Genomic DNA, 24,574 nt, shown 5'->3' with positions numbered 1-24,574 from the left:
TACAGATGATTCTGTAAATAGTTTAATGTAGATCTAGATGTTGTCACCTGATTCTCCTCTGTTTCTCTTTGACACGTTCAGCTATAGTCATGCAGTCTCTTGAAATCCTATCTGTATTTTCCAGAAGCTTCCCCAATTTGTCCTCAATAGCAGTCAGCATCAGCAAAGTGCTCAGTTTTGCCTCAGTTTCCCCCACACAGCTGTGATACACTTCCTCGACCTTACGGCTTATTATGTCAAGAGTCTTGTCCTGAGAGAGAGAAAAAGGCTTTTCACACTGTGCTTAACAAATATGGAAGCCCAGGAGTGCCATTTATGAATGAAGGAATAAATGATCAATCTATTAATTTGAAAATAAACATTAAATTAAAATAAAATGTGAGTAAATAAACCAGTTTATACATTGACAAATAAATAGATGCATTTAAATGTGAATAAACCAATTTAAAAATGGACAAATAAATGGACACATTTAAATGTGTTTATTTAATTCATGCTTTAAAATGGCATTACATTTAACAATAAAATTGTGCATTAATAAATCGTATATATTTCATCTTTAAAATGTCATTAAATTAAGCAAAAATGACTTTGAAATGCACTTTTAATGCTAAACTGTTTCTGTTTATAAAGCCTTAATAAAGTGTTATCTTTCATTTATACAACCAGAAGGTCTTTTTTCTTCCTACAGTAAAAGTTGTTAAGTGACTGTTTCATTTCATACAATTCTAGCAGTGGAGGTGTAAAACACTTGTAAGTTATTTGTTTTTTGCTCTCTGAAAATGTCTGGCCTAAATCTTGGACATTTTCTGCATCAATTAAATTTTGCCTATAACATAATTGATTCAGGTACAATTAAAATGTAAATTCTTCAAAATTCTAATAGTTAAACCATAAGACCCAACCGACAATTATAAAAGAACAATGTGATACAAGAATGTGTACATTGTGTATTTACTGTGTGCATAGCTCTTGTCAGTCAATAAACATCTTTATGAAGATGAGCACAATAAAAGATGAAGCACAAACTTTATTTTATTTACTTTATTTTTATTTCAATTTTGTAATACAATTAAGTAATACACATTAGTTTAAACACTACCATTTGTTCCACAAAAGTGTGCTTGCTTAGCTTCTTTGTATCTCATTCTGAAAGTCTGCCTTTTCTAGATCATACACAGGCAATTATTTTAATTCAAATAAAATATTTAAAGATGATCATGCAGTGTTTTTAAAATGAATGCGATATAGCTGAAAGGGGATGTGCATTTTCTTCAGTATAAGTTCTGGAAAGTCCATCGGATTTCTCCAGTGACTTGAGCCTTGCCCTTGCTCACCTCAATCATGTGTTTCAGTTTGGGGTGTAACTCAGGAGGCTGGTTCTGTTCACAGCATCACGATTACCAGCTCCCATCCTGAACACATATCACTGTGCACACTCAGGTAGGGCCGAATTCAGTATTTCACAGCAACAGTGAACGAGCCACCACTAATATGTTTTCGTATCCGTTTCTTATGCGCAGATCCAATAATATAATGTAAATCCAGTGACAGGCCATCTTACATCCTCTTTGAGTGGTACGAGGGAGAGGGGTGTGTCTCGTAACTGAGATGAAAGTTCATTGGTTGCTCTCACGAGTCAACAGTCCAATTGCGTTTTTTTAAACATGATTCTCAATTGGTTAAAGAAAAGGAAAAGAAAAAGGAAAAGAAAAATAAAAAAGAAAAGTCATTGGCAAACAGTTGAGGAAAAGCAATTGGCAAATTACTTAAGAAAAGCAGTTGCCATATACCTTTTTAAAATACTATTTAAAATGTGCCTTTAAAGTGCATTCAAAAGGGCATTTAAAAGACTCGTTAATGTACTCATTTATTGCTACATTTAATTACATTTTAAAGATTAAATAAATAATCTTTAAATAATCAGGACGCCAGCGCGTCCTGCTGGATACTTTCGTCATTACAGCAGAAACAATTTTAAATACTCCGTCATTTTTGGGTATTCAGATAAGTGTAAGACATCAAACGGTTCTTTTAAATTGTAAAAAGAGTTCAGAAGTTCAATGTTGTTTTGGTATTTTTGATCAAATAAATCCAGTCTTGGTGAGCAGAAGAGACTTCTTTAAAATGGTAGTGTAGGTCTAAAATTAAGTAAAGTCTTTATGTAAAGAAAATGTATAGTCAGATTTCTTCTTTTAACTTAAAACTTGATTTTGATCATTAAGTCTCCTCACATTGATTCTCTATCCCTCATTGATAGGCCCAGGGGAGGGTATTTGTCTCTCAGGTGTAAATTACCTCCATATTCATGATCATTCACGCCTCCTCACATATTACCTTTCAACACTAAAATTGTCTTACAAAAGTTAAATTACTATATTGTTTTGTATGAATGAGTGATCAGGATGGTTTTCACATCATTTTGTAGCAAAACCTCTAGGCTACAAGATCCAGTTCTCAAAAGTATTGTGGACAAATATTTAGTATGTGTTATATGGCCTTATTTCAGTGACTTAAATTTTATTTTTTTCAAAAAACATGCATAAACACACATGTACAATACATATTATTGTAGCCCAGTTTGTGCTGAATACAGTGTTATCAAACTTTAGCCATTAATATGTTTTAAGCAACTGAAAAAAAGCACAAATGTCAAGGCATGTCAAAACTTCTCCAGGGCCCAAAATACCCTCAGACCCCAGAGGGTTAATGCACAATTGTATTGTTAAATATAATTACATATTTAAACATTAACTAAATAAACACATTTAAATGTGTCTTTTTTTATATGTCCATTTATCAATTGATTAATTTGTTAAAGTTTTTATTTTCAAATTAATCGATTGATGATTTATTCCTTCATTGTATTTTAATTGGCACCCCTGGGATTCAGTTGGTATGGTCTGACAAATGGTAAAAGAAAAGTTAAAGTCAAACAATAAAGAAAAGAAATTGGCAAAATGATACCAGAGTGCCCAATACATCACACATAAAACTCTGAACCTTCAACCAAAACTCCTGGATCTTAATACATCCCCAAAAGACATGGGTTATGTCTTCATCCTCTGATTGGCATCACCAGCAGGTGGATCAAGTCAAGACAATTTTATTTGTATAGTGCCTTTCACAACAGGCATCGTTTCAAAGCAGCTTTACAGAAAATCAGGCATTAACAGAAGATAAAACTGTAAAGTCTATAATGTCAATGAGTCATCATTGTGTAATTAGATAAAATAAAATTGAATTGTGTTTAAAAATAAATAATAATTGTATTTATAACCCCAGTGAGCAAGCCGAAGGCGACTGTGTCAAGGAACACAAAACTCCATAACATGTTGGTTAATGGGAGAAAAATAACTGTAGGGCTCACAGTTTAAGAGCGGGTTTGGTTATTAGCAATAATTAATGATTATCATAGACAATTATTAAAATCAATAGAACATTGATTTGAATCAATGTTAGCTTTTTTTAATCCTTTAAATCAACAATCATCAAATTTAACAGAATATTAATTATTATCAAAGATAATAATTAATTATTAAAATTAATAGAATATTAATTAGGATTAATGCAGACAGGGCACCACCCTGGAATCAGGGACTAATAACCAGACCGTATAACAGTCTCAATGTTAGATTGTTCTCTTAGGAAAATTGATGTCTGTAGATCATCAAGATTAAAAAGGGAACAACGAAGGGGTGAATTCGAGCACTGGCCTCCCCTGCCAGCCTTTGACACACGTGTATGCAAAACAAACCAAAATCTCTTTTAATTATAACAAAGTTTATTGAAAATATAATATCAATTAATAATCAATACAATGCAGTCAATAAACTTCCGTCATTCAACGACAAACTAAACAGTGAGATGATTAGATATAGTAACCAAAATAAGCCTATAACACATGAGAGGACGGTGTGTGTGTGTGTGTGTGTGTGTGTGTGTGTGTGTGTGTGTGTGTGTGAGAGGAGTGACACGCACAAAATGGCAGACGTGACTCTCGTGGAGAGTACGTCACGCGAGATTTCCGGCCAGAGAGTATGGCCGCGAATGTGGGCGGAGTGAAGCCGGTTAATGGCATCTGCCCGTGTGCAGCGTGTCTTTCGCTTGTACGTCTTGTGTGTGTGTGTGGTTAGTACGACAGAGAGAGAGAGAGAGAGAGAGAGAGAGAGAGAGAGAGAAGTGGCGGCGCCGAAGCCGGTTTCGCGATCGTGGGAGAGAAGGCAACTGTTATGGATAAACAGTTTGCAGGTCTCATCCGCGATGGCGTAAAAACACAACAGTCCAAAGTAGTTGGATTACAACACAGAAAACTCACTTTTGTGATAACAGTTCGTTACATCAATAGCTTGACTATTATTAGCAACAAATGAGCGGATTCCGTGGTCCGTAAACTGTACAAACAATAAACTTGATCCACAAGAATAACACACCTAAATATCCTATCTCTGCCCAGACGTTAACCTCTTACTTGAATCGCTTGAGGACGCATGTAGAACGTGTTTTCTCGCTCTATCGGCGGGCAGCTGCTGATTCTCGACGGCTGGCAGAGAAATCAGCGACGTTAACTTGACTGAAGAGGAAAGGGGATCCTTCTTTCTTCACTTCTGCAGGCAAACGGATGAAGGTGCGGATTGCTCGGCGGTTTCCTTCGGATCCGGTAAAGTATTCGGTGGAACACAATGTAATCTCAACTCGTCCAGCGATGGAGATTGTATGGCTGCGGTTTCAAGTTGCACGTTACTTCCTTTTGCATCGAGGCAACACCTGAGAGCAGTGATGACTGCGTCTGTGCACGGCGGGCGAAGTCACTGGAAGCGAGGTACCAAACGATTTTCGCGGTATTTCTACTCCTGGTGACATCATAGTTGAGGTGCGTTCTTTTGAGTGCCTTATCCAATAGGAGTTGAGAGTTCGATCCTTTGGAATTTCACAGAGTTGTAAATTGAGCAAGGCTTCTTGGGAGCTGTAGTCTGTTTTGTACTCCCTTTGTTTGATTTTGGTGCGGTTTTTATCAGTAAGATTTATGACTGTTTTTGTGGGCCTCAGTCAGGCTTTACGACTGTGTTAGGCCTGCCTATGTCTTGTATTTGAATACATGAGGCCCTACATAACCTTGGGTGAAACCAGGCTCACTGTGGGGGCCAGTTCCCCTCTGGCTAACATCATGAATATAATACCAATATTGCTTATGTATAGTGCAAATCATGGTTTAAAATTATTATTTATTAAACTAAGTGTTAAGGGACAGTGTTTAAACATAGATTTTGTATGAACTGTAAGATTAATGACTAATGTCTTTGAAGTCCGCAATTGTCTTTGTTAATTGACTGATGAAGGGTTTTGTTGAGAATTGATAGTCTATGTATTCCATTTCAAGAGTGTAGTCCATCAATAGTCCGTGGTGATGCAGGTTCATTGCAGTTCAATCTCGCCTGTAATTTAGGTGAGGTTCGGTGTGGTCTGTCCAAGGTTCAAACAATGGTATATGAAATATCCTATGTCTTATGGCTGGAGTTGGCATCAGTTCATCCTCTGATTCCATCATAAAAGACTGAAGTGATGTATGGCTGGCACCGGCTGCATGTAGTCATCATCACTCAGAGACACTTAGCTGTGGAGTCCAACACGAAGCAGGAATGGAGCTGAATCCAGCTGGATCTGGTGACCTCAGGATAGGAGTCCCGAGGTTGAGACAGGGAAACAAATAAAATGATGTAAGCATAGATCCCATTCAATTTATTGCAGAGTTACAGTTCAATGTTTCTGGTTTCTGGTTTCGGCAGACCAACCTAAAGCAGCCTAATTGTGTGTTGAAGGATACATTAGGTGTATGCCTGGCTAAATAGATGTGTCTTTAGTCTAGACTTAAACTGAGGGAGTGTGTCTGCATCTCGAACAGTGTTAGGGAGACTATTCCATAATTTAGGAGCCAAATATGAAAAGGTTCTCCCTCTTTTTGTGGATTTTGATATTCTAGGAACTATGAACAGGCCAGAATTTTGCAATCGCAATGAACGTGATGGAATATAGCGTGGTAGAAGGTCACTTAAGTATTGCTGAGCTAAACCATTCAAAGCTTTGTATGTAGTTAACATAATTTTTTAATTAATACGAAATTTAACAGGTAGCCAATGTAATGGTGATAAAATGGGGCTAATATGATCATATTTCTTGGTTCTTGTTAGCACTCTGGCTTGAAGTTTATTTATTGATCTTGCTGGACATCCTCCCAGTAATGCATTACAATAATATAAAATGATGTAAGCATAGATCCCATTCAATTTATTGCAGAGTTACAGTTCAATGTTTCTGGTTTCTGGTTTCGGCAGACCAACCTAAAGCAGCCTAATTGTGTGTTGAAGGATACATTAGGTGTATGCCTGGCTAAATAGATGAGTCTTTAGTCTAGACTTAAACTGAGGGAGTGTGTCTGCATCTTGAACAGTGTTAGGGAGACTATTCCATAATTTAGGAGCCAAATATGAAAAGGTTCTCCCTCTTTTTGTGGATTTTGATATTCTAGGAACTATTAACAGGCCAGAATTTTGCAATCGCAATGAACGTGACGGAATATTGTGGTAGAAGATCACTTAAGTATTGCTGAGCTAAACCATTCAATGCTTTGTATGTAGTTAACAGAATTTTTTAATTAATACGAAATTTAACAGGTAGCCAATGTAATGGTGATAAAATGTGGCTAATATGATCATATTTCTTGGTTCTTGTTAGCACCCTGGCTTGAAGTTTATTTATTGATCTTGCTGGACATCCTCCCAGTAATGCATTACAATAATATAGACTTGAGGTCATGAACACATAAATTGTAGAATGCTCTTGTACAAACATTGGTAATTTGATTTTCAAAGGACAGATTGGTATAAAAAATAACACCTAAGTTCTTCGCTGTTGAAGATGAGCTGTTTTTTTTGGTCCAATAATTAGTATCTCTGTTTTGTCGGAATTGAGTAGAAGGAAATTTCTGGCCATCCAATCTTTTATTTCATTGATACACTCTGCTAATTTGGAGAATTGTGAAATCTCATCAGGTTTTGAAGAAATATAAAGTTGGGTATCGTTGGAATAGCAGTGGAAACATATTCCACGATTCCTGATAATATCTCCCAGGGAAAGCATATACAAGGAGAAAAGCAGAGGCCCTAAATCACTCCATACTTTACTTTTGTTTGGTTTGATAATTCCTCATTTAAATAGACAAAGTGGTAGCAGCCTCCTAAATAGGACCTAAACCATGCTAATGCCAACATAATTCTCTAGCCTATTCAAGAGAATGTCGTGATCTATCGTGTTGAATGCAGCACTAAGATCTAAAAACACTAGAGGTGAAATGCAGCCTCAGTCAGATGATTAGAGCAAGTCATTTGTAACTCTGATAAGTGCAGTCTCTGTACTGTAATGAGGCCTAAATCCTGACTGAAATTGTTCATATATACTATTTCTCTGTAGAAATGAATATATTTGGGAGGATACTACCTTTTCTAGTATTTTCGAAATAAACAGGAGATTTGAAATCGGGCTATAGTTCTCCAGGATCAAGTTGTGGCTTCTTAATAAGGGGTTTGATAACTGCCATTTTAAAGTTTCTTGGGACATGTCCTAAGGATAGCGAGGAATTAAAAATATTAAGAAGAGGTTCTGAAATTACAGGAGATACCTCTTTTAAGAACCTAGTTGGTATTATATCTAACAAACATGTTGTGGCTTTTGATGTTTCGATAAGTTTTGTTAGCTTTTCTTGACCTTTGACAGCAAAGGATTGAAGTTGCACTCCTATCTCCAATTTTATTTCTGATTATTTCAATTTTATCTGTAAAGAAATTCATGAAGTCATTACTCTTGTGCTGCAACGTAATATCTGGTTCTGTTGAGGCTTTATTCCTAACCAATTTAGCCACAGTACTGAATAAACACCTAGGATTGTTGTGGTTATTTTCTATGAGTTTACTAAAATATGCTGACCTGGCAGCTTTTAGTGCCTGTCTGTAGCTACAGACACTATCCTTCCATGCACCATGAAATACTTCTAATTTTGTGTTCTTCCACATGCGCTCAATTTTCCGAGCTACTCTCTTGAGAGTATGAGTGTGTGTGGCAGGGCGGAGGGTGGGGCCGGGTCGTGATCCTACACACACGGTCCCGTATTAGGCTAATTAAGCCTCCGAGGAATAAAGGTCGACTGCAGAGGATCGTGCGTGAGAGAGAGATCGTTTACGGACATGTGTGTGTTTATGTTGTCTTTTAAGTTTATCATTAAAGTTATTATTTATATCGTCAAGCCGGTTCTCGCCTCCTCCTTTCCATTGATCCTTTATAGTGTGATCATTGTACGTACTATGGTGCAGGGCTTATTTCTTTAATTTTCTTTAATCGAAGGGGGGCGACACTATCAAGAGTGCTAGAGAAGACTGCATTTATATTTTTTTTTGTTATTTCATCAAGTTCTTTTGGGCTTTGGGGTTTATTGAGTGTATGAGATAGATCTGGTAGATTATTAGTGAAGCTATCTTTAGTGGTCGAAAGAATAGTCCTACCTGAATGATAGCATGGTGTACATTAGCTGATCGCAGCATACAAGAGATGAGGTAATGATCCGTGATATCATCGCTCTGCTGCACAATTTCTATATTATCAACATCAACTCCATGTGACAGAATTAAATCTAGCATGTAATTATGGTGATGAGTTGGTCCAGTTACATTTTGTCTGACTCCAAGAGAGTTGAGAATATCAATAAATGCTAATATGAATGTTGAAGTCACCAATAATTAAAGCTCTATCTACGTTAACTACAAGATCTGATAAAAAATTTGCAGATTCACTAAGGAAATCAGAATAAGGCCTGGGTGATCTATACACTGTAGCAAGGGTAAAAGACAACATAGTTTTTCTATTTATATCTGACGGTATCACATTAAGCACTATTAGTTCATAAGACATTTATAGATCACTGTCCTCTGAGTAACACCAAAAACTTCACTGTAAATTGTAGCAACACCTCCTCCTCAATCCTTCAGATGAGGCTCATGTTTATAACAATAACTTGGGGAAGTAGATTAATTTAAACTAAAAACTAATATATTCATCCAGTTTAAGCCAGGTTTCAGTCAAACAGAGCGCATCCAATCTATGATCTGTAATCATTTCATTAAGAATTTGTGCTTTAGTAGAAAGAGATCTAATGTTTAGTAGCCCTATTTTTATATGATGTTTATCTTTAATTTGTTTGTTTTGTTCAAGTTTGACTTTAATAAAACATTTTCTAAATGATTTAGTGAGGGTTTTGGGGTTGGTAGTTTGGGGAACAGACACAGTTCTATGAGATATCGAGGAGATACAATCTCTATGTGTTGTAGTTTATGTGATCTGTGTGACATCTCAAGGCAGCTAGCAGACGTTCAGATTAACTAGTTTGTCTGCTTCCTGACCTGGGCCCCAGTTAGTCAAATACTATCATTATTAAGACTATGAGCCAAATTACTAGAAAGGAGAGTGGCACCTTCCCTGGAGGGATGGATGGTCCATCTCTCTTTAGCAGGTCAGGTCTCTTTAGCGGGTCACACCACTCAGACATTCAGTGACACTAATCTACTATAAACCTCATCACCACGACGAGCAGGGAGGGGACCAGAGCATATTACAGTGTCTGACATAGTTTTGCAAATTTGCAAACCTCTTTAACATTATCTTTAGTGATCTGCGACTGGCGAAGCTGGACATCGTTAGTGCTGACATGAATAACGATTTTAGAAAATCTACGTTTAGCATTAGCCAGCACTTGTAAATTTGATTTGATGTCAGACGTTCTGGCACATAAAATGCAATTTCAATAGTGGCTGGAGTCTCTATTTCCACATTCCTTACAATATAATCGCCATAACAAGGGCTCTTTCAACGTGCATCACTGAGTGGGGAAAATCGATTGAAAACCCTAACAGGAACGGGAGAGTGGTGTCTCTTTTCTGAGCGAGTATGCCACCAAAATGTCACCCAAATGCCCTGCTGCAGGGGCTCTACAGCCAGAACCAGAGTGTGTGTGTGTGTGTTGCTCTCTGTTCTACCCGCATCCGAAACAGTATCTACCGGCTTCTCGTTCTCACTGACCTCCACTAGCGTTCGGATGTGTCTTTAACTCATTAACCTTCTCCGTCAGTCTGACTAATTCCTTACATTTATCACATGTGAATCCCTCACTGCTGATGGAGGAGGCTATTGTAAACATGTGACATGCAATGCAGGAAGAAATAACATGAGCGGATGCCATGACTTACCACAAATTGTTTTTTTGTTGTTGTTGGTTGTTCCTGAGTGGTGAGGGTTTAAGATTGATGTGAATCCCTCACGCAATTCTTTGTTGTTGGTTGTTCTTTGTGGTGCTTTGAGATCGATGCAATCCGTGTAACAGAGGAGAGAGACGGGTGCGTGCTGAAAAATGCACGGTTTAATCACGATAAAAAAGAAAGCGGTTGCAGGTGGAATATGCCCTCAGTTGAATCGCGATAAGAGAATAATGCGGGGGAAAATCTGATGTGTGCTAAAAAATGGAAGATGTTAAGGATTAAAGGCTGAAAACAGATATATACGTGATGCTAAAAAACTAGCAGGCTATAAACACAGACTCAAGCTAGGTGCCAGCAGCAACAGGTAAAATACACGCAGATGAAACAGTAGAAAAACGGAAACCTGAAACATGCGGTAAAGTGACAGAGGATAAAACGATGAATGTATGAGAATAAGAATATGCAATGCTAAGCAGGATACAAACACTCGTGCAGCGTCTTTTTTTTTTACTGTTGATTTTTTCATTAAGCTGAACTTAAGCAACTAGATGTTTTGTAAAACATCTAGTAAAAAAAGAAGGTTGTTTTGATAAATGTTTGGAATAAAACAATCTTACAGCAATATTATCAAACATTTCTTTAAAAAAAAAAAATCCAGTCCGTTATCACAATTTCAATATAATCTAAAACCCCATATAAACCACTGATAAATATAAATCCAAATGTCTTTTTAAATTCTGTATATCCTTATATATTTACGTAATGTGAGCAAATGGAAATAAAATAAAAACGTGCTAAGTTGTGACATGACAAACAAGACCTATCCATCCATCCATCCATCCATCGTCAACCGCTTATCCTGTGTACAGGGTCACGGGGGGCTGGAGCCTATCCCAGCTAACATTGGGCGAAAGGTGGGGGACACCCTGGACAGGTCACCAGTCCATCGCACGGCCACACATAGACAGACATACACTCACACTCACCTCCACATCCACATCCACACCTAGGGCAATTTTTTTGGAGACACCAATTAACCTAGCCTGCATGTCTTTTGGATGGTGGGAGGAAGCCGGAGTACCCGGAGAGAACCCACGCAGACACGGGGAGAACATGCAAACTACATTTCTGTGACTATAGTCACCATACCTTTTTTTTTTTGGCTGAAAAACAGAAGAAATTATAAAAGGAACAAAACTGTTCATTTGAATGGAATATTCTGTATAAATGCAGTAATATCCAAAAACACCACTAGATGGAACTGTTTACCGCATTTGAATGATTGATGCGCTTTTCATCAGTCATTAGGTGCCACAGGCTCTGGCTGTAGGAATTTCACACCCCTCCCCCCTTTTACTCCAATGACATCTGACAACATCATTCTTTGTTTTTGGTCTGTGATTGGTTCACACACACACACACACACACAGGTCTGTGATTGGTTCACACACACACACACAGCTCTGTGATTGGTTTACACACACCAACAGCATTTTATATCATTAGATAAAATAAAGTACAATGTCTTTGTTTTATGGTAAAATCTATAATAATAATGCTATAGATTTGCACTAAAATACGGAAGGCTTATCATTCGCGGAAGTCAACACAGTCTATGCAGTCGAATGGCAGCTTTTTCATTAAAAAAAAGTAAGTTAATACCTTGATCCATTCCGAAGTTATTAATAGATATGTCAGGGGTGCGCACTTTGACGATCTAGTGCGTCAGTCGACTTTGAAGGGTTAAGTTGTCCCTTAATTGTAAAAGTGCCCACCATGTAAAGTCAGCCCCTCCCATTAGTGTCCCACTTTATAAACTGGCTCCTCCTTTTCAAGTGTCCTTCCAAGTTGGCCGCTTTAATGGGACTGCCAATCATGAGACTAGACCACAGAAACTAACAGGTAAAACTGTGTAAAAGCGCGTTCAGTCTCATTCAATGTCACACATGCCTCAAAAAAAGGTGTGTCTTTAAGACCAAGCCTAAACAATCTAGAGGGGGTCCAATAGAATCAATGTAAAATCTTGAATTGTACTAAGTTTAAACCTTTCTCCCATAATCTCTTGAAAGAAGTTGAAGCTCTGTCCCACAGTCTCTGAAATAGCAGGGAGTTATACATTGATACACTGCTCACCACTCCCAGAGTGTCTGCCACTTTAGGGGGGAGTATGCTTCTCCCAAAAACAGTCCAGAACATGAGGCATAGCTTTAAATACTTAATAAACAGAGATCTGGGGATCCCAAAATGTTGAACCAAATTTTCAAGGGATCTCAACTCTCCACTCTCATATAGGTCACAATCAGAAAGGGGACTTATTATACATAATTTGGGGTTCAGCCATAAGCTTGAGGCAACATGTAAATAAATGTCCGAATTAAACACTCTGGACACTTTTGTCCATACCGAGTGCAAATGCGAGATAACAGTGTGTAATTTAACTTCTCTGATTAGTTTGATACAAAGGCTTTTGCAATGGCGAAATAGGGGCAAGAACTTCCTGTTCAATACAAAACCAGGGAGGGGCTCTCTCAGGTGGAAGTGACCAAAGAGCCAAATGTCTGAGACCGAACGCATAATAATAAAACAAAATCTTGTGTAAGCCCAGCCCACCTTTGACAAATGGACTATGCAGCTTACTGAAATGTAATATGGAACATTTCCCATTCCAAATGAAGGACTTCCCTACGCTATCAAATTGTTTGAAATAAGACATCTATAGGGAGAGATTGTAGCAGGTAGTTAAATTTGGAATACAATTAATTTTAATAACATTAACCTTCCCAATCATCGATAAATATAATGAAGCCCATCTGCCCATATTGCTTGACAATTTTATTTTTTATTAAAGGGTCAAAATTAACTCACAAATTTGCTGGGAATAAAATACCCAAATACTTAATGCCCTGTTTGGGCCACTGGAGGGCAACCGGCTGAAAAGCTGTTATCAGACAGTATCCTGCCAGAGCCATAGCTTCATATTTAGACCAATTAACTCAGTATCCCGAGAACTTAGAAAAGGAATTAATAATTCTGTGGATGCAAGGCATAAATCTAGAAGGGTCTGAGATGAATAATCAGCTTAAAGCTGAAGCTTATGCACCACAACCTCCTCCACAACTCCGGGAAAATCATCCTCCTTTCTTATCATGGCTCCTAATGGTTCCAGGGCAAGACAGAACAATAATGGGGAAAGAGGGAAACCCTGCTGGGTGCCCCTATCCAAAGTAAAATGGTAAAAGGTCTGCACTTATATAGCACTTTTTTAACCTTAGTCGTATTCAAAGCACTTTACACTGTGACTCATTCACCCATTCGGACACACACTCACACACTAATGACGGCAGAGCTGCCATGCAAGGCACTAGCCTGCCATTGGGAGCAACTTGGCGTTCAGTGTCTTGCCCAAGGACACTTCGGCATGTGGAGTCTGGTGGGCCAGGAATCGAACCGCCAACCCTGCGATTAGTGGCCAACCTGCTCTACCACCTGAGCCGCCCCAATTAATCTGAAATTAATCTGTTTGTTTGTACTGCCGCTACCGGGTATCTATAAAGTAACTTAATCCATCCAATAAACGTACTCCCAAACCCATACATTTCCAAAATATTTAAAAGATAATCCCATTCTACCATATCAAACAACTTTTCATCATCTAGTGAGATGGCACTGAGTCTGATAATTTGCCACTGACCACGTGATATTGGTGAAATACCTAATGTTATCAGAAGAGCTGCGGCCCAGAGTAAACCCCACCTGATCTATATGTATATGAGATGTCATAACTTAATCGATTAGACAAAATGTTTGACAATATTTTTATGTCTAGCTGGATCAGGAAAATTGGACAGTAAATCTTACACTTGCTTGGAACTTTGTCCTTTATATGAATCACAATGATCTGGGCTTGTGTCATGGTTGATGGAAGCTTTCCATTCTTTAATGATTCCATATAAACTTCTAGCAAAAGTGGAGCCAGTTCTGTAGCATAAGATCTAAATACTTCAGCGGCAAAGCCATCTGGCCCTGGAGACTTGCCTGTAGGCAAGGCCTTAATTACCTCACCAAGCTCCTCCAAAGTTATCTCAGAATCAAGATAATTTTTTTGCTCAGTCATCAGTTTAGGGAGTTCTAAAGGTTCCACAAAATGTTGAATATCTTCATCAATAGATGTAGACGTGGAACTATAAAGATCAAGATAAAATTATTTAAAAGCATTATTAATATCAATAGCCGAGGTATAGATTTCACCATCAGCAGTTTTCACTGAGGGAATGATAGAAAAAGACTCTCTGCTTTACACTGTATATCTAGCCAAAAGCTTCCCTGCTTTGTCCCCCGACTCAAAGTATGACTGTCTTGCACTGAATAGCCAAAACTCCACCTTCGTGAAATTTTTTTATTATATCTGTATTTCAATCGGGTCAATTCTCTGAGGCCATCAGGCAACATTTGGTGCTTCAGTTCTAATTAAAAATTTAAAACTTTTAATATTGCCTGCCAATTCCACGAGTTGCGGTATACTGTATAATCTGGCCCCTAAGAACCATCTTAAGTGCCTCCTAAGCCACGCCCACAGAGGATACTGAGGACCAGTTGATCTCCATATAGACATTGATTTCAGTCATTCAGAATTTGTTGGAATTCAGGATTTTGCAAAAGGGATACATTAAAATGGCATCTATATAATTTATTTTACTTTGTATGTGGCAACACCTCTAAACACAACAGGGCGTGATCTAACACTAAAATGTTTCCAATTGAGCAATCAACAACAGATGAAATGAGGGACTTGGATATAAAAAAAAATAATCTATTCTAGAGTAAATCTTATGGACTGATGAAAAAAATTATAGTCCCTAGCAGATGGGTTCAAAATCTCCAAATATCTTTAAGACCAAGATGTTTACACATCCTGTGAAGCATCAATGTTGCTCTAGGGGGCTTACACATTTTTGCTTCACTATGAACAAGGACAGAATCCATCAAAAGATTAAAGTCTCCTCCCAATATTATATCATGAGGAGTGCCAGCGGCTTGCAACATCCCTTCAAGATCTATAAGAAGTCCTGATCATCGACATTAGGTGTATAAATATTAGCCAAAATAAGACTTTGCCCCTGAATTTCAGCTAAAACTATAATGACTCTTCCTAATTCATATTTACTCTGTTTGAGACATTTAAATTGTAGATGTTTACTTATCAGTGTAATGACTCCCCTGCTCTTACTCGAGCAGCACTATAAAAAAAATTCCCACCCCATATCTTCCCAAATTGTTCCGCTTCCTGTGGAGAAATGTGCCTTTTTGAAGAAATACTATATCGTATTTATTCCACTCATATTAATATTTGCCATTTTGACATATAAGAAAAAATTTATTGTGTGTCAAAAACAAGATTATAAAGACCACATTCCAACATTGGTGTGACCATTAAAACCCGAACTTGCCCCAGAAGAAAACAAACAGAAAAATAAAAGGTACGTATTAATCCTGCGCTACTGGTGTCCATCCTTCCAAACTCAAACAGTCCATGTACGCCAACAAGAACCCCTGCGACAACTTTGCCATAGGATTGCACGTCCAGTGCTTCTATACACATTCTGTGATACAGAAATACACAGCAAATGATAATCTATAAAACAAATTCCAGCCAATTGGCAGAATAAACTCAAAGAGCATGTAGATTCATCCACAAACGTATCCCGAAGGTGTGTACATAAACTCTAGCCACTAAGTGGAATCAGCACATAAAATGCTCAGTTTCTTCAAACACTCAAGTGAATGTTCAGTGAGCTGGCCCACTCGGCTGCAACGTGAGTACCATAAAATGACTTACTCCATTGACTTTATGAAAGACATCACTTGCTGTGGGCATGTGAATGTTTTATGGCCCTCCTTAGCATCTATTCTCAATTTGGTCAGGAATATCAGTGCAAAAGCGACCTTCTGTTGATGTAAAGTTTCTTCCATTCCTTGAATTGATCACATGTCTCTCTTGTCAAATTTGCAGTCTGGGAACAAGAAAATGCTGTGGTTTTTCCAAGAATGCCTTCCTAAACTCCTCGCCTCACGTAACACAAGATCTTTAGCGGATAATCTCAGAAATTTGGCCAGAATTGATCGGGCCTGTCTCCTTCCATTGAGGAACCCTGTGAACTTGCTTGATTTCCAGTTTATGGCCTGTTATGTCAAGCAGATTCAGAAGGAGCCCATCCAGGAATTTCACCATATTCTGACACTCTTCGGCCTCAGGAATTCCGACAATATTGGCGTTATTCTGCCGGCTATGGTTCTCCATGTCCTCCAACTTCTCCCAGACATGTTCCAAATCCACCTTGGTTGCTAGCAGGTAATTCTCTCTCCAATGACTCCAGATAATCCATCAGTTTCCCAACATCCCCACTCTTGTGACCACATCAGTAAACTTCGCCTCCATGGCAGTGATCAATCGACGTATCACAGCAAGATCCTCCAAGTTAGCAATGACCTTCATCAGCATGGCCAACATGTTCAACATCGTTGAAGTGTATTTTAATTCTGTCTCCAGAGCCTGAGGATTTTGAATTCATTGACACATTGTCCTCCTAGAACAGTTGTCGAATCTCACCAGTTTATATCATTAAAAGTATTAAAACTAGCAAAGTGTGCAGAGCTCGCTGTTTACATGTCCGATCCTTGCATGGCATCACGTGACCCCTCTCTTCTAACAATTATTAAGCATTTAGGCACTGAAAAAGTAGAATTTTCCCCCATTCACCGATTATGCATGTCTTCAGGTGCCGTATTGTGCACTTCATAATGCTCCACACATTTTCAATTGGAGATGATCAGGACTGCAGGCAGGCCAATCAAGCACCTGCATTCTCTGCTTATTCGGCCAGTATGTGGTTTTAAGTTGTCCTCCTGAAACTTTCCGGGACTGTGCTGGATGGCAGTATATGCTGCTCCAAAATCTTTACATATTAGGCGGTGGGCCGGACCTCGAAATTATGAATTTAATACTTACCTCACAGCTGTGTAAGTCTTTTTTTGCTGAGGTCATGTAACAAAATCGTATAAGTACTACAGACATTGTTTCCAACTTTGTTGTTTGCACATTTGACGCAAAATGTCCTTACAAACTCTTACTTTTTTAAACCGACAAATAAGCAGGAGTACTAATCATAACGTTAGAAAACCTCCCGTTTCCTTGACAACCAATGTAAATAATGAACACAGATGACCAGGAAGCTGCGTTCTTGAAATTACAATTTTGCTGTAAATCATTAAAAATGTAAATTTTGTTCTGTAGTTCAATAATACTGAGGTAAAAATGAGGTGTTTTATCCATTTAGCCTCAAATGTAAAAAGCCCTGTAACCCCCCTTTCCCAAACAAGTTGGGCAAAGATTGTTCAATGTACAAATTTATGGGTGAACCTGCAAACCACAGAGAGTACAGTAGCCGAAAAAGCCGTATTGGCATTTAACTTAAATTCCGAAGACGTCCAAGATGTGCCGGCTAATGTTGGATTTCACAGAGAATGCTACATGCTCTTCACCAACAAAGAACACATAAGAAGAGCACGTAAGAAGATAGAAAATGCAGCTAACAACAGTGAAGGTTTGTATCAAATGTATAATTTTTATATAAAACGTTTCATTTACATATGTTTAACCCCTTACTAGGTCAGCCCCAATTTTGGCAAGTGATGCATTCATGACATCCCCAAAATAAAAAGGTTGCTGCTCAGAAGTCATTCTGAATATACACATAACCAACATATATTTAGAAAGCCAACCCTTGAGAGTTTACATTTCAAGACTCAAAATTAACCAGACTGTTATTAATATTGAGATATATAAGCTCAAACATAGAAACAAAAACAACAAATATTAAGAATATATTTATAAAATGTATAAAAATATTATGTGAATTTAGGATTGCAACTTATAACCACAACTAAAACATGGGGATTTTTTTAAAGACAATCATCCCGCACATCCTATTCAATATTCTATAATAAAATCAACTAATCGAATATTCGAAAATCATGACTCATCCCTAATTATTATAGTATTTCAGTGCAAGTGGATGACATGACAAGTAGCAAAAGGCAGTGCAATATGTGTGTAAATGGGGTCAAATGTTCATAGCAAATTTAAAACTAAAAAAAATAAACCAATGTAGCAGCATCATAGTGTAAACTACCAGTGTATTTGTGCAAGAGTCAATCAGCTGCCCTTAGGTTATGGGAGGGTGGGGGTGGAAGGAAGAGGCTCTCTATGATTCCCCTATAGAAAGTTAAGAGGATGGATTTGTGGGAGATGAGCCTTCCTCAACTGTGGGAGGAAGTGCAGAGGTTTTTGGACTTTCTTGGCCAGGTTCTGTTGGTGGTGTCGATAGATCAAGATGGGTCATCTGTGATGTGGATACTAAGCAACTCCGTGATCTTGACCTGCTCCATTCATGGTGCTGTTGATGTGATGATTGTCAACGATCACCTCTGTAGTCATTTGGGTGTGGAGAGATATGATGTTGTCCTGTCCGTGTCTGTGTGTTAGATAAACAACGGAATTATATTCAGATAAATAAACACAGAAAGCACACATTACTAGATAATTTTAAATCACATAAGCTACCATGCACAGAATTGTGTCATTGTATAAACTGTGACAATCAACCATAAATGGCTTATATAACTCCATGACTACCACTATAAAGTTGATTTGAAATGGCGAACCTTAATTCAGGCAACCACTGGTCCCATCTCTCATGATGTTGTCCCACATATGACGCAATCATTGTTTTTAACATCCTGTTAACTCTTTCCGTCAGGTTTGTCTGAGGGTGATAGCTGGTAGTAAGTTTTTGAATACTTCCCCAGGATTTGCAGAGCTCTGTGAGAACATTGGAGGTGAATTGGGCTCCCCGGTCGGAAATGATGTACTTTGGCACCCCCCATCGGGTAAAGATCTCTTCCCTGAGAATTTTGACAATCTTAGGGGTCTTACTATCTCGAAGGGGGAACAACTCTACCCACTTGGTGTAATAATCGACTAACACCAGTAAGTAAGCATTTTGTTTCTTACTGGTCGGGAAAGGTCCCATGAAATCCATCCCCCAAGTGTGACCTGGTTCTGTCACTTGTGTATGCTGTAGGAAACCACTTGGTTTGGTATTTTCGTGTTTATATTTTTGACAGGTATCGCATCCTTTGGCATACTGCCAGACATCCTTATGGACAGTAGGCCACCACGCCACCTCCAAGAGCCTCAGCAGTGTTTTTAGTCGTCCCAGATGTCCTCCCAGTGGGTTATCATGAAAGTAATGTAAGAAACCAGGAATTAATGCCTGAGGAACAACCAGTTGGAATTTATTTCCATTGTTCTTGATAGGAACCCGGCGATATAGCACCCCCTGGTGGACCTCAAAGGTTATTTGGTTTTATTGAACCTTTCTGGTTTTTTGGGCCAGTTGGAGGAGAGACACCGTATTGTCATGTCTTTGCGCTTGTGAGATTTCCTGTAACGTGTGGGGTATGTCAGAGGCACATTTTGATTTGATTATGGCTAGACAGGGCACACCTTCACTTTCAGGAGCTTCACAGACTCGTGACAAGGCATCTGGTCCTAGGTTCAGACATCCTCTTCTGTGATGTACTTGGAAGATGAATTGCTGTAACCTAAGAGGCCACCGGGTCAGCCGAGAGGAGGTTTTAGGGCTGTTGAAGGCCCAAGTTAAGGCAGCATGGTCGCTGTAAACGTCGAACTGTCTTCCTTCCAGGTAATGTTTCCACTTTTCCACCGCCCAGACTACAGCTAGACACACTTTTTCAGCCGTTGAATAATTCAGTTCAGGTCCACGCAATGTTCGTGATAAGTATGCTATTACCCGTTCCCCCTCAGAAGTTTGCTGGGTAATAATGGCTCCTAAGCCCACATCACTGGCATCTGTATGAACCTGGAAAGGTTGATTGAGGTCAGGTTGCATCAATACTGGGGGGTTCTGTAATATTTGTTTTATATTCTCCAGGCTGGTTTGGCACTCAGGCGTCCAATCCCATTTAACTCCTTTCTTTTTTAGATTGTTTAAGGGAGCTGTGATGTCGGCAAAATGGGGAATGAACTTGTGGTACCACCCGGCTAATCCCAAGAAGCGTTGGAGGGCTTTAATGTCTTTGGGAGGAGGATAGTCAGCAACCGCTCTGGTCTTTTCAGGATCGACCTCCACTCCTTTCTCTGAGACTATATGTCCAAGAAACTTCAGCTGCTTCTTAAAGAAGTGACACTTCTTCATGTTCAGAGTAAGTGATGCTTGGTTTAGTCGTTGCAGGATGGTGTTCAGATGTTGTACATGTTCTGATAAAGACCTTGAGTAGATTATGATGTCATCAATGTACACCGAAACAAAACTTCCCTCTCAACTCTGCTAGGACCTTCTCCATCAGCCTCTGGAAGGTGGCAGCGGCATTCCGTAATCCATAAGGCATGGAGCGGAACTGGAATAGACCTTGGGAGGTGATGAAGGCTGTTTTGGCTTTACTGGCTTCCTCCATTTCAACCTGCCAGTACCCTGACTGCAAATCCAATGTGCTGAACCAGGAGGCGCCTTCCATGGATTCTAAGATGTCGTGAATAATTGGCATTGGATAAGCGTCAGGTACGGTCTTACTATTCAGTCTCCTATAGTCCACACAGAACCTGTAGGAACCATCGGGTTTGGGGACCAGGACTACAGGTGATGACCAAGGAGAGAAAGAAGGCTCGATGATCTGGTCTCGTAGCATTTGTTCTACTTGTGCATCAATAATCTTCTTCTTGAATGGTGAGACCCTATAAGCTCTGGATCTCATGGGCATTTCATCGGACAGTGTAATTTTGTGCTGTTCCACAGATGTTTTTCCCAGGACTTGAGAGGTGGTACGAGGCCAATTATCCATCAGCTTCCGTAATTCCTCCTGATTGTTGGAGTCCCAGCTGAGAACAACTTGTGTGGGTAAGTCATATGTAGGTGGATTCCAGGTTGGAGGTAAGGCATAATATAGACTCACCTCAGCGGTCGTACCCATGTTTTCACCCATCAGATGTGAAGACAGCATCGGATTTATAAGTGCATTCAGGAATGGATGATAAACATATCCTTTGCCCATTTTCAGACCATATCTCCAGTGTCCCACGTCCACTATGGCTTCAGCGGCTCTCAGGAAGTCCAGACCAGCTATAAGGGGAAAGGCCAGGTGAGCATCCTTCATAACATAGGTGTCCAACCTGCATATCTTTTCATACCACTCATAACAGACTGTCTTCCTGTTGATTGCCTGGTGCATTTTTCCATCAGCCATAATGAACTGTTGAAGAAGGCCTGGAGTGTAAGGTTTTGTTTCCCCTCCTAATTGTCTCCACAGGCTTTCCTGCATAAGGGTGTATGTGCTCCCTGTATCCAGTACCGCCTTCACCTCTCGTCCTTCTATAGTTATTGGCACTACTAGAAGGGATGTCATAGGGTGTGCTTGAGCAATGGATACTCCTGCTAGATTTTTTGAGGTATGGCGTTCAGGTGGTCTTTTATTTGTTGTTTCATTGCTGTTCAATTTACCCACTCCAGCAGTAACGTCATAGGTAGCGTTGCATCTGTTAACAGGTGGGACTTTAAGTCGTGTTGCTGGTATGGGAGTTTTCAAGGCCTTGACTGTACATGGGGAAGAGGCAGGGTAAAAAGTCTGTACTTGAGATCGAGATGGGGTACTGGTGAATCTTATTTTTTTCATTTGCTTTTCCCATCTTGCATCTCTCCGCAGGAAACAATCAACCACCGCTCTCTCCAACTTCTCTATAGACCTCTGGAAATGATCTTCTAAGTCTGCTAAGCTAGCGTCCACTGATTCCCGGAAACTAGTTTCCCTATTAAGGGAACTATCTACAGACTGTTGTAATTCCTGTTCATTATGTTGTATTTTTGCATTAAGAGCCAATAAATCCACCTTGAGATTATCAATCTCCATTTGCATTGTCTGTACAACATTTATATTCACCATTTCTTTTTCATCATCAGCATCTTCATCAGAGTTATACAAAGAACTAAGGACAGATGCTATTTCATCTGTCGGGTTACGTCTGGTAACAAACGGGCCCGCAGTGAAATCAGCATCCTCAGTATCATCAATATTTGCATTCATTATTCCTCCATTTACCTGTGTCATGTCTTCCATATTTATGAACACACAAAAAAAACACTATCAACAAATAGAAACAGCACGTAGTTCCCCGTACGGGCCACCACTATGTAACACTCTCCAATATTAAAGTTGAGTTTACACTATTTTGGGATCAACAGTGCCGTTTCTAATGATAGGTTGAGTAGTAGAGAAAAAATGTATCAACACTGATGCAAATACCAATAAACTCAAGTGTATTTACAAAACCAATAATATTTACAATAACAAACAAGGTGTATATACAAGTAAAAGTGAAGTCCTGAGTGCACAGAGTTATTTACAGTGTTCAGATCAGCCTCACCGGGTGTTTGTATAGTCCGTGAGCACGATCAAGTAATGAAGTGATGAAATGATGACAGACCAATGTCCTCTGATAAAAAGTAATCCTGGCTGCGAGCCAAATGAATAACCTCCAGGAGGAACGGCGTCTCAGCGCTCCCAGGTCAGTCACCAGAGTATTCAATTAAATGAGTGAAGTTTGATAAGCGTACTCGCAAATGAGCCCTGACAACCGGCATAGCGGTTCTTTAAATAGAAAGCGAAAGTTACTTCCTGTTTACGTGGCAGGAAAACACGTAAGACGAAACCACGCGAAGATCTCGCGTGAACAGAGATGGGGAACAACACACAACAGCTGAGGGATAAACAGGAGTACAGGGGAAAGCAATATAACAAATAGGCATTAATGACAAACATAATTAGTTTAAAGTCATGAACCTTATATAAATAACATCCCCTTATGTGGCCACGCTACAAGTCAACACTGAGTTCTGAAACTTTGTATGCATTATCTACAGACATTCCTGACAAAAGGTTATCAGCAGTACATTTTTCAGAATATATTAGCCAATAGGTTTTTGGGTATGGCCTATTATGACTAATTGACATACACTCACCTAAAGGATTATTAGGAACACCATACTAATACTGTGTTTGACCCCCTTTCGCCTTCAGAACTGCCTTAATTCTACGTGGCATTGATTCAACAAGGTGCTGAAAGCATTCTTTAGAAATGTTGGCCCATATTGATAGGATAGCATCTTGCAGTTGATGGAGATTTGTGGGATGCACATCCAGGGCACGAAGCTCCTGTTCCACCACATCCCAAAGATGCTCTATTGGGTTGAGATCTGGTGACTGTGGGGGCCATTTTAGTACAGTGAACTCATTGTCATGTTCAAGAAACCAATTTGAAATGATTCGAGCTTTGTGACATGGTGCATTATCCTGCTGGAATTAGCCATCAGAGGATGGGTACATGGTGGCCATAAAGGGATGGACATGGTCAGAAACAATGCTCAGGTAGGCCGTGGCATTTAAACGATGCCCAATTGGCACTAAGGGGCCTAAAGTGTGCCAAGAAAACATCCCCCACACCATTACACCACCACCACCAGCCTGCACAGTGGTAACAAGGCATGATGGATCCATGATCTCATTCTGTTTACGCCAAATTCTGACTCTACCATCTGAATGTCTCAACAGAAATCGAGACTCATCAGACCAGGCAACATTTTTCCAGTCTTCAACTGTCCAATTTTGGTGAGCTCTTGCAAATTGTAGCCTCTTTTTCCTATTTGTAGTGGAGATGAGTGGTACCCGGTGGGGTCTTCTGCTGTTGTAGCCCATCCACCTCAAGGTTGTGCATGTTGTGGCTTCACAAATGCTTTGCTGCATACCTCGGTTGTAACGAGTGGTTATTTCAGGCAAAGTTGCTCTTCTATCAGCTTGAATCAGTCGGCCCATTCTCCTCTGACCTCTAGCATCCACAAGGCATTTTCAGCCCACAGGACTGCCGCATACTGGATGTTTTTCCTTTTCACACCATTCTTTGTAAACCCTAGAAATGGTTGTGCGTGAAAATCCCAGTAACTGAGCAGATTGTGAAATACTCAGACCGGCCCGTCTGGTACCAACAACCATGCCACGCTCAAAATTGCTTAAATCACCTTTCTTTCCCATTCTGACATTCAGTTTGGAGTTCAGGAGATTGTCTTGACCAGGCCACACCCCTAAATGCATTGAAGCAACTGCCATGTGATTGGTTGATTAGATAATTGCATTAATGAGAAATTGAACAG

The 24,574-nt window shown here is 39.4% G+C and overlaps 1 protein-coding gene across 1 annotated transcript in view; it reads right to left on the bottom strand.

The window, feature by feature from the left end:
* cfap100 (cilia and flagella associated protein 100) overlaps positions 1-24,574 on the bottom strand; it is a 105,495-nt gene that overhangs the window by 21,695 nt on the left and 59,226 nt on the right. The window contains exon 10 of the mRNA XM_052129560.1: positions 48-250. Coding sequence (XP_051985520.1) covers positions 48-250 — 203 coding nt within the window. The remainder of the gene's footprint in view (positions 1-47; positions 251-24,574) is intronic.

The sequence above is a fragment of the Xyrauchen texanus genome, chromosome 7, assembly GCF_025860055.1.
Source record: "Xyrauchen texanus isolate HMW12.3.18 chromosome 7, RBS_HiC_50CHRs, whole genome shotgun sequence".
NCBI lineage: Eukaryota > Metazoa > Chordata > Actinopteri > Cypriniformes > Catostomidae > Xyrauchen > Xyrauchen texanus.
Note: the sequence above shows the minus strand (reverse complement) of the source record. Positions and strands in the feature narration are given on the sequence as shown.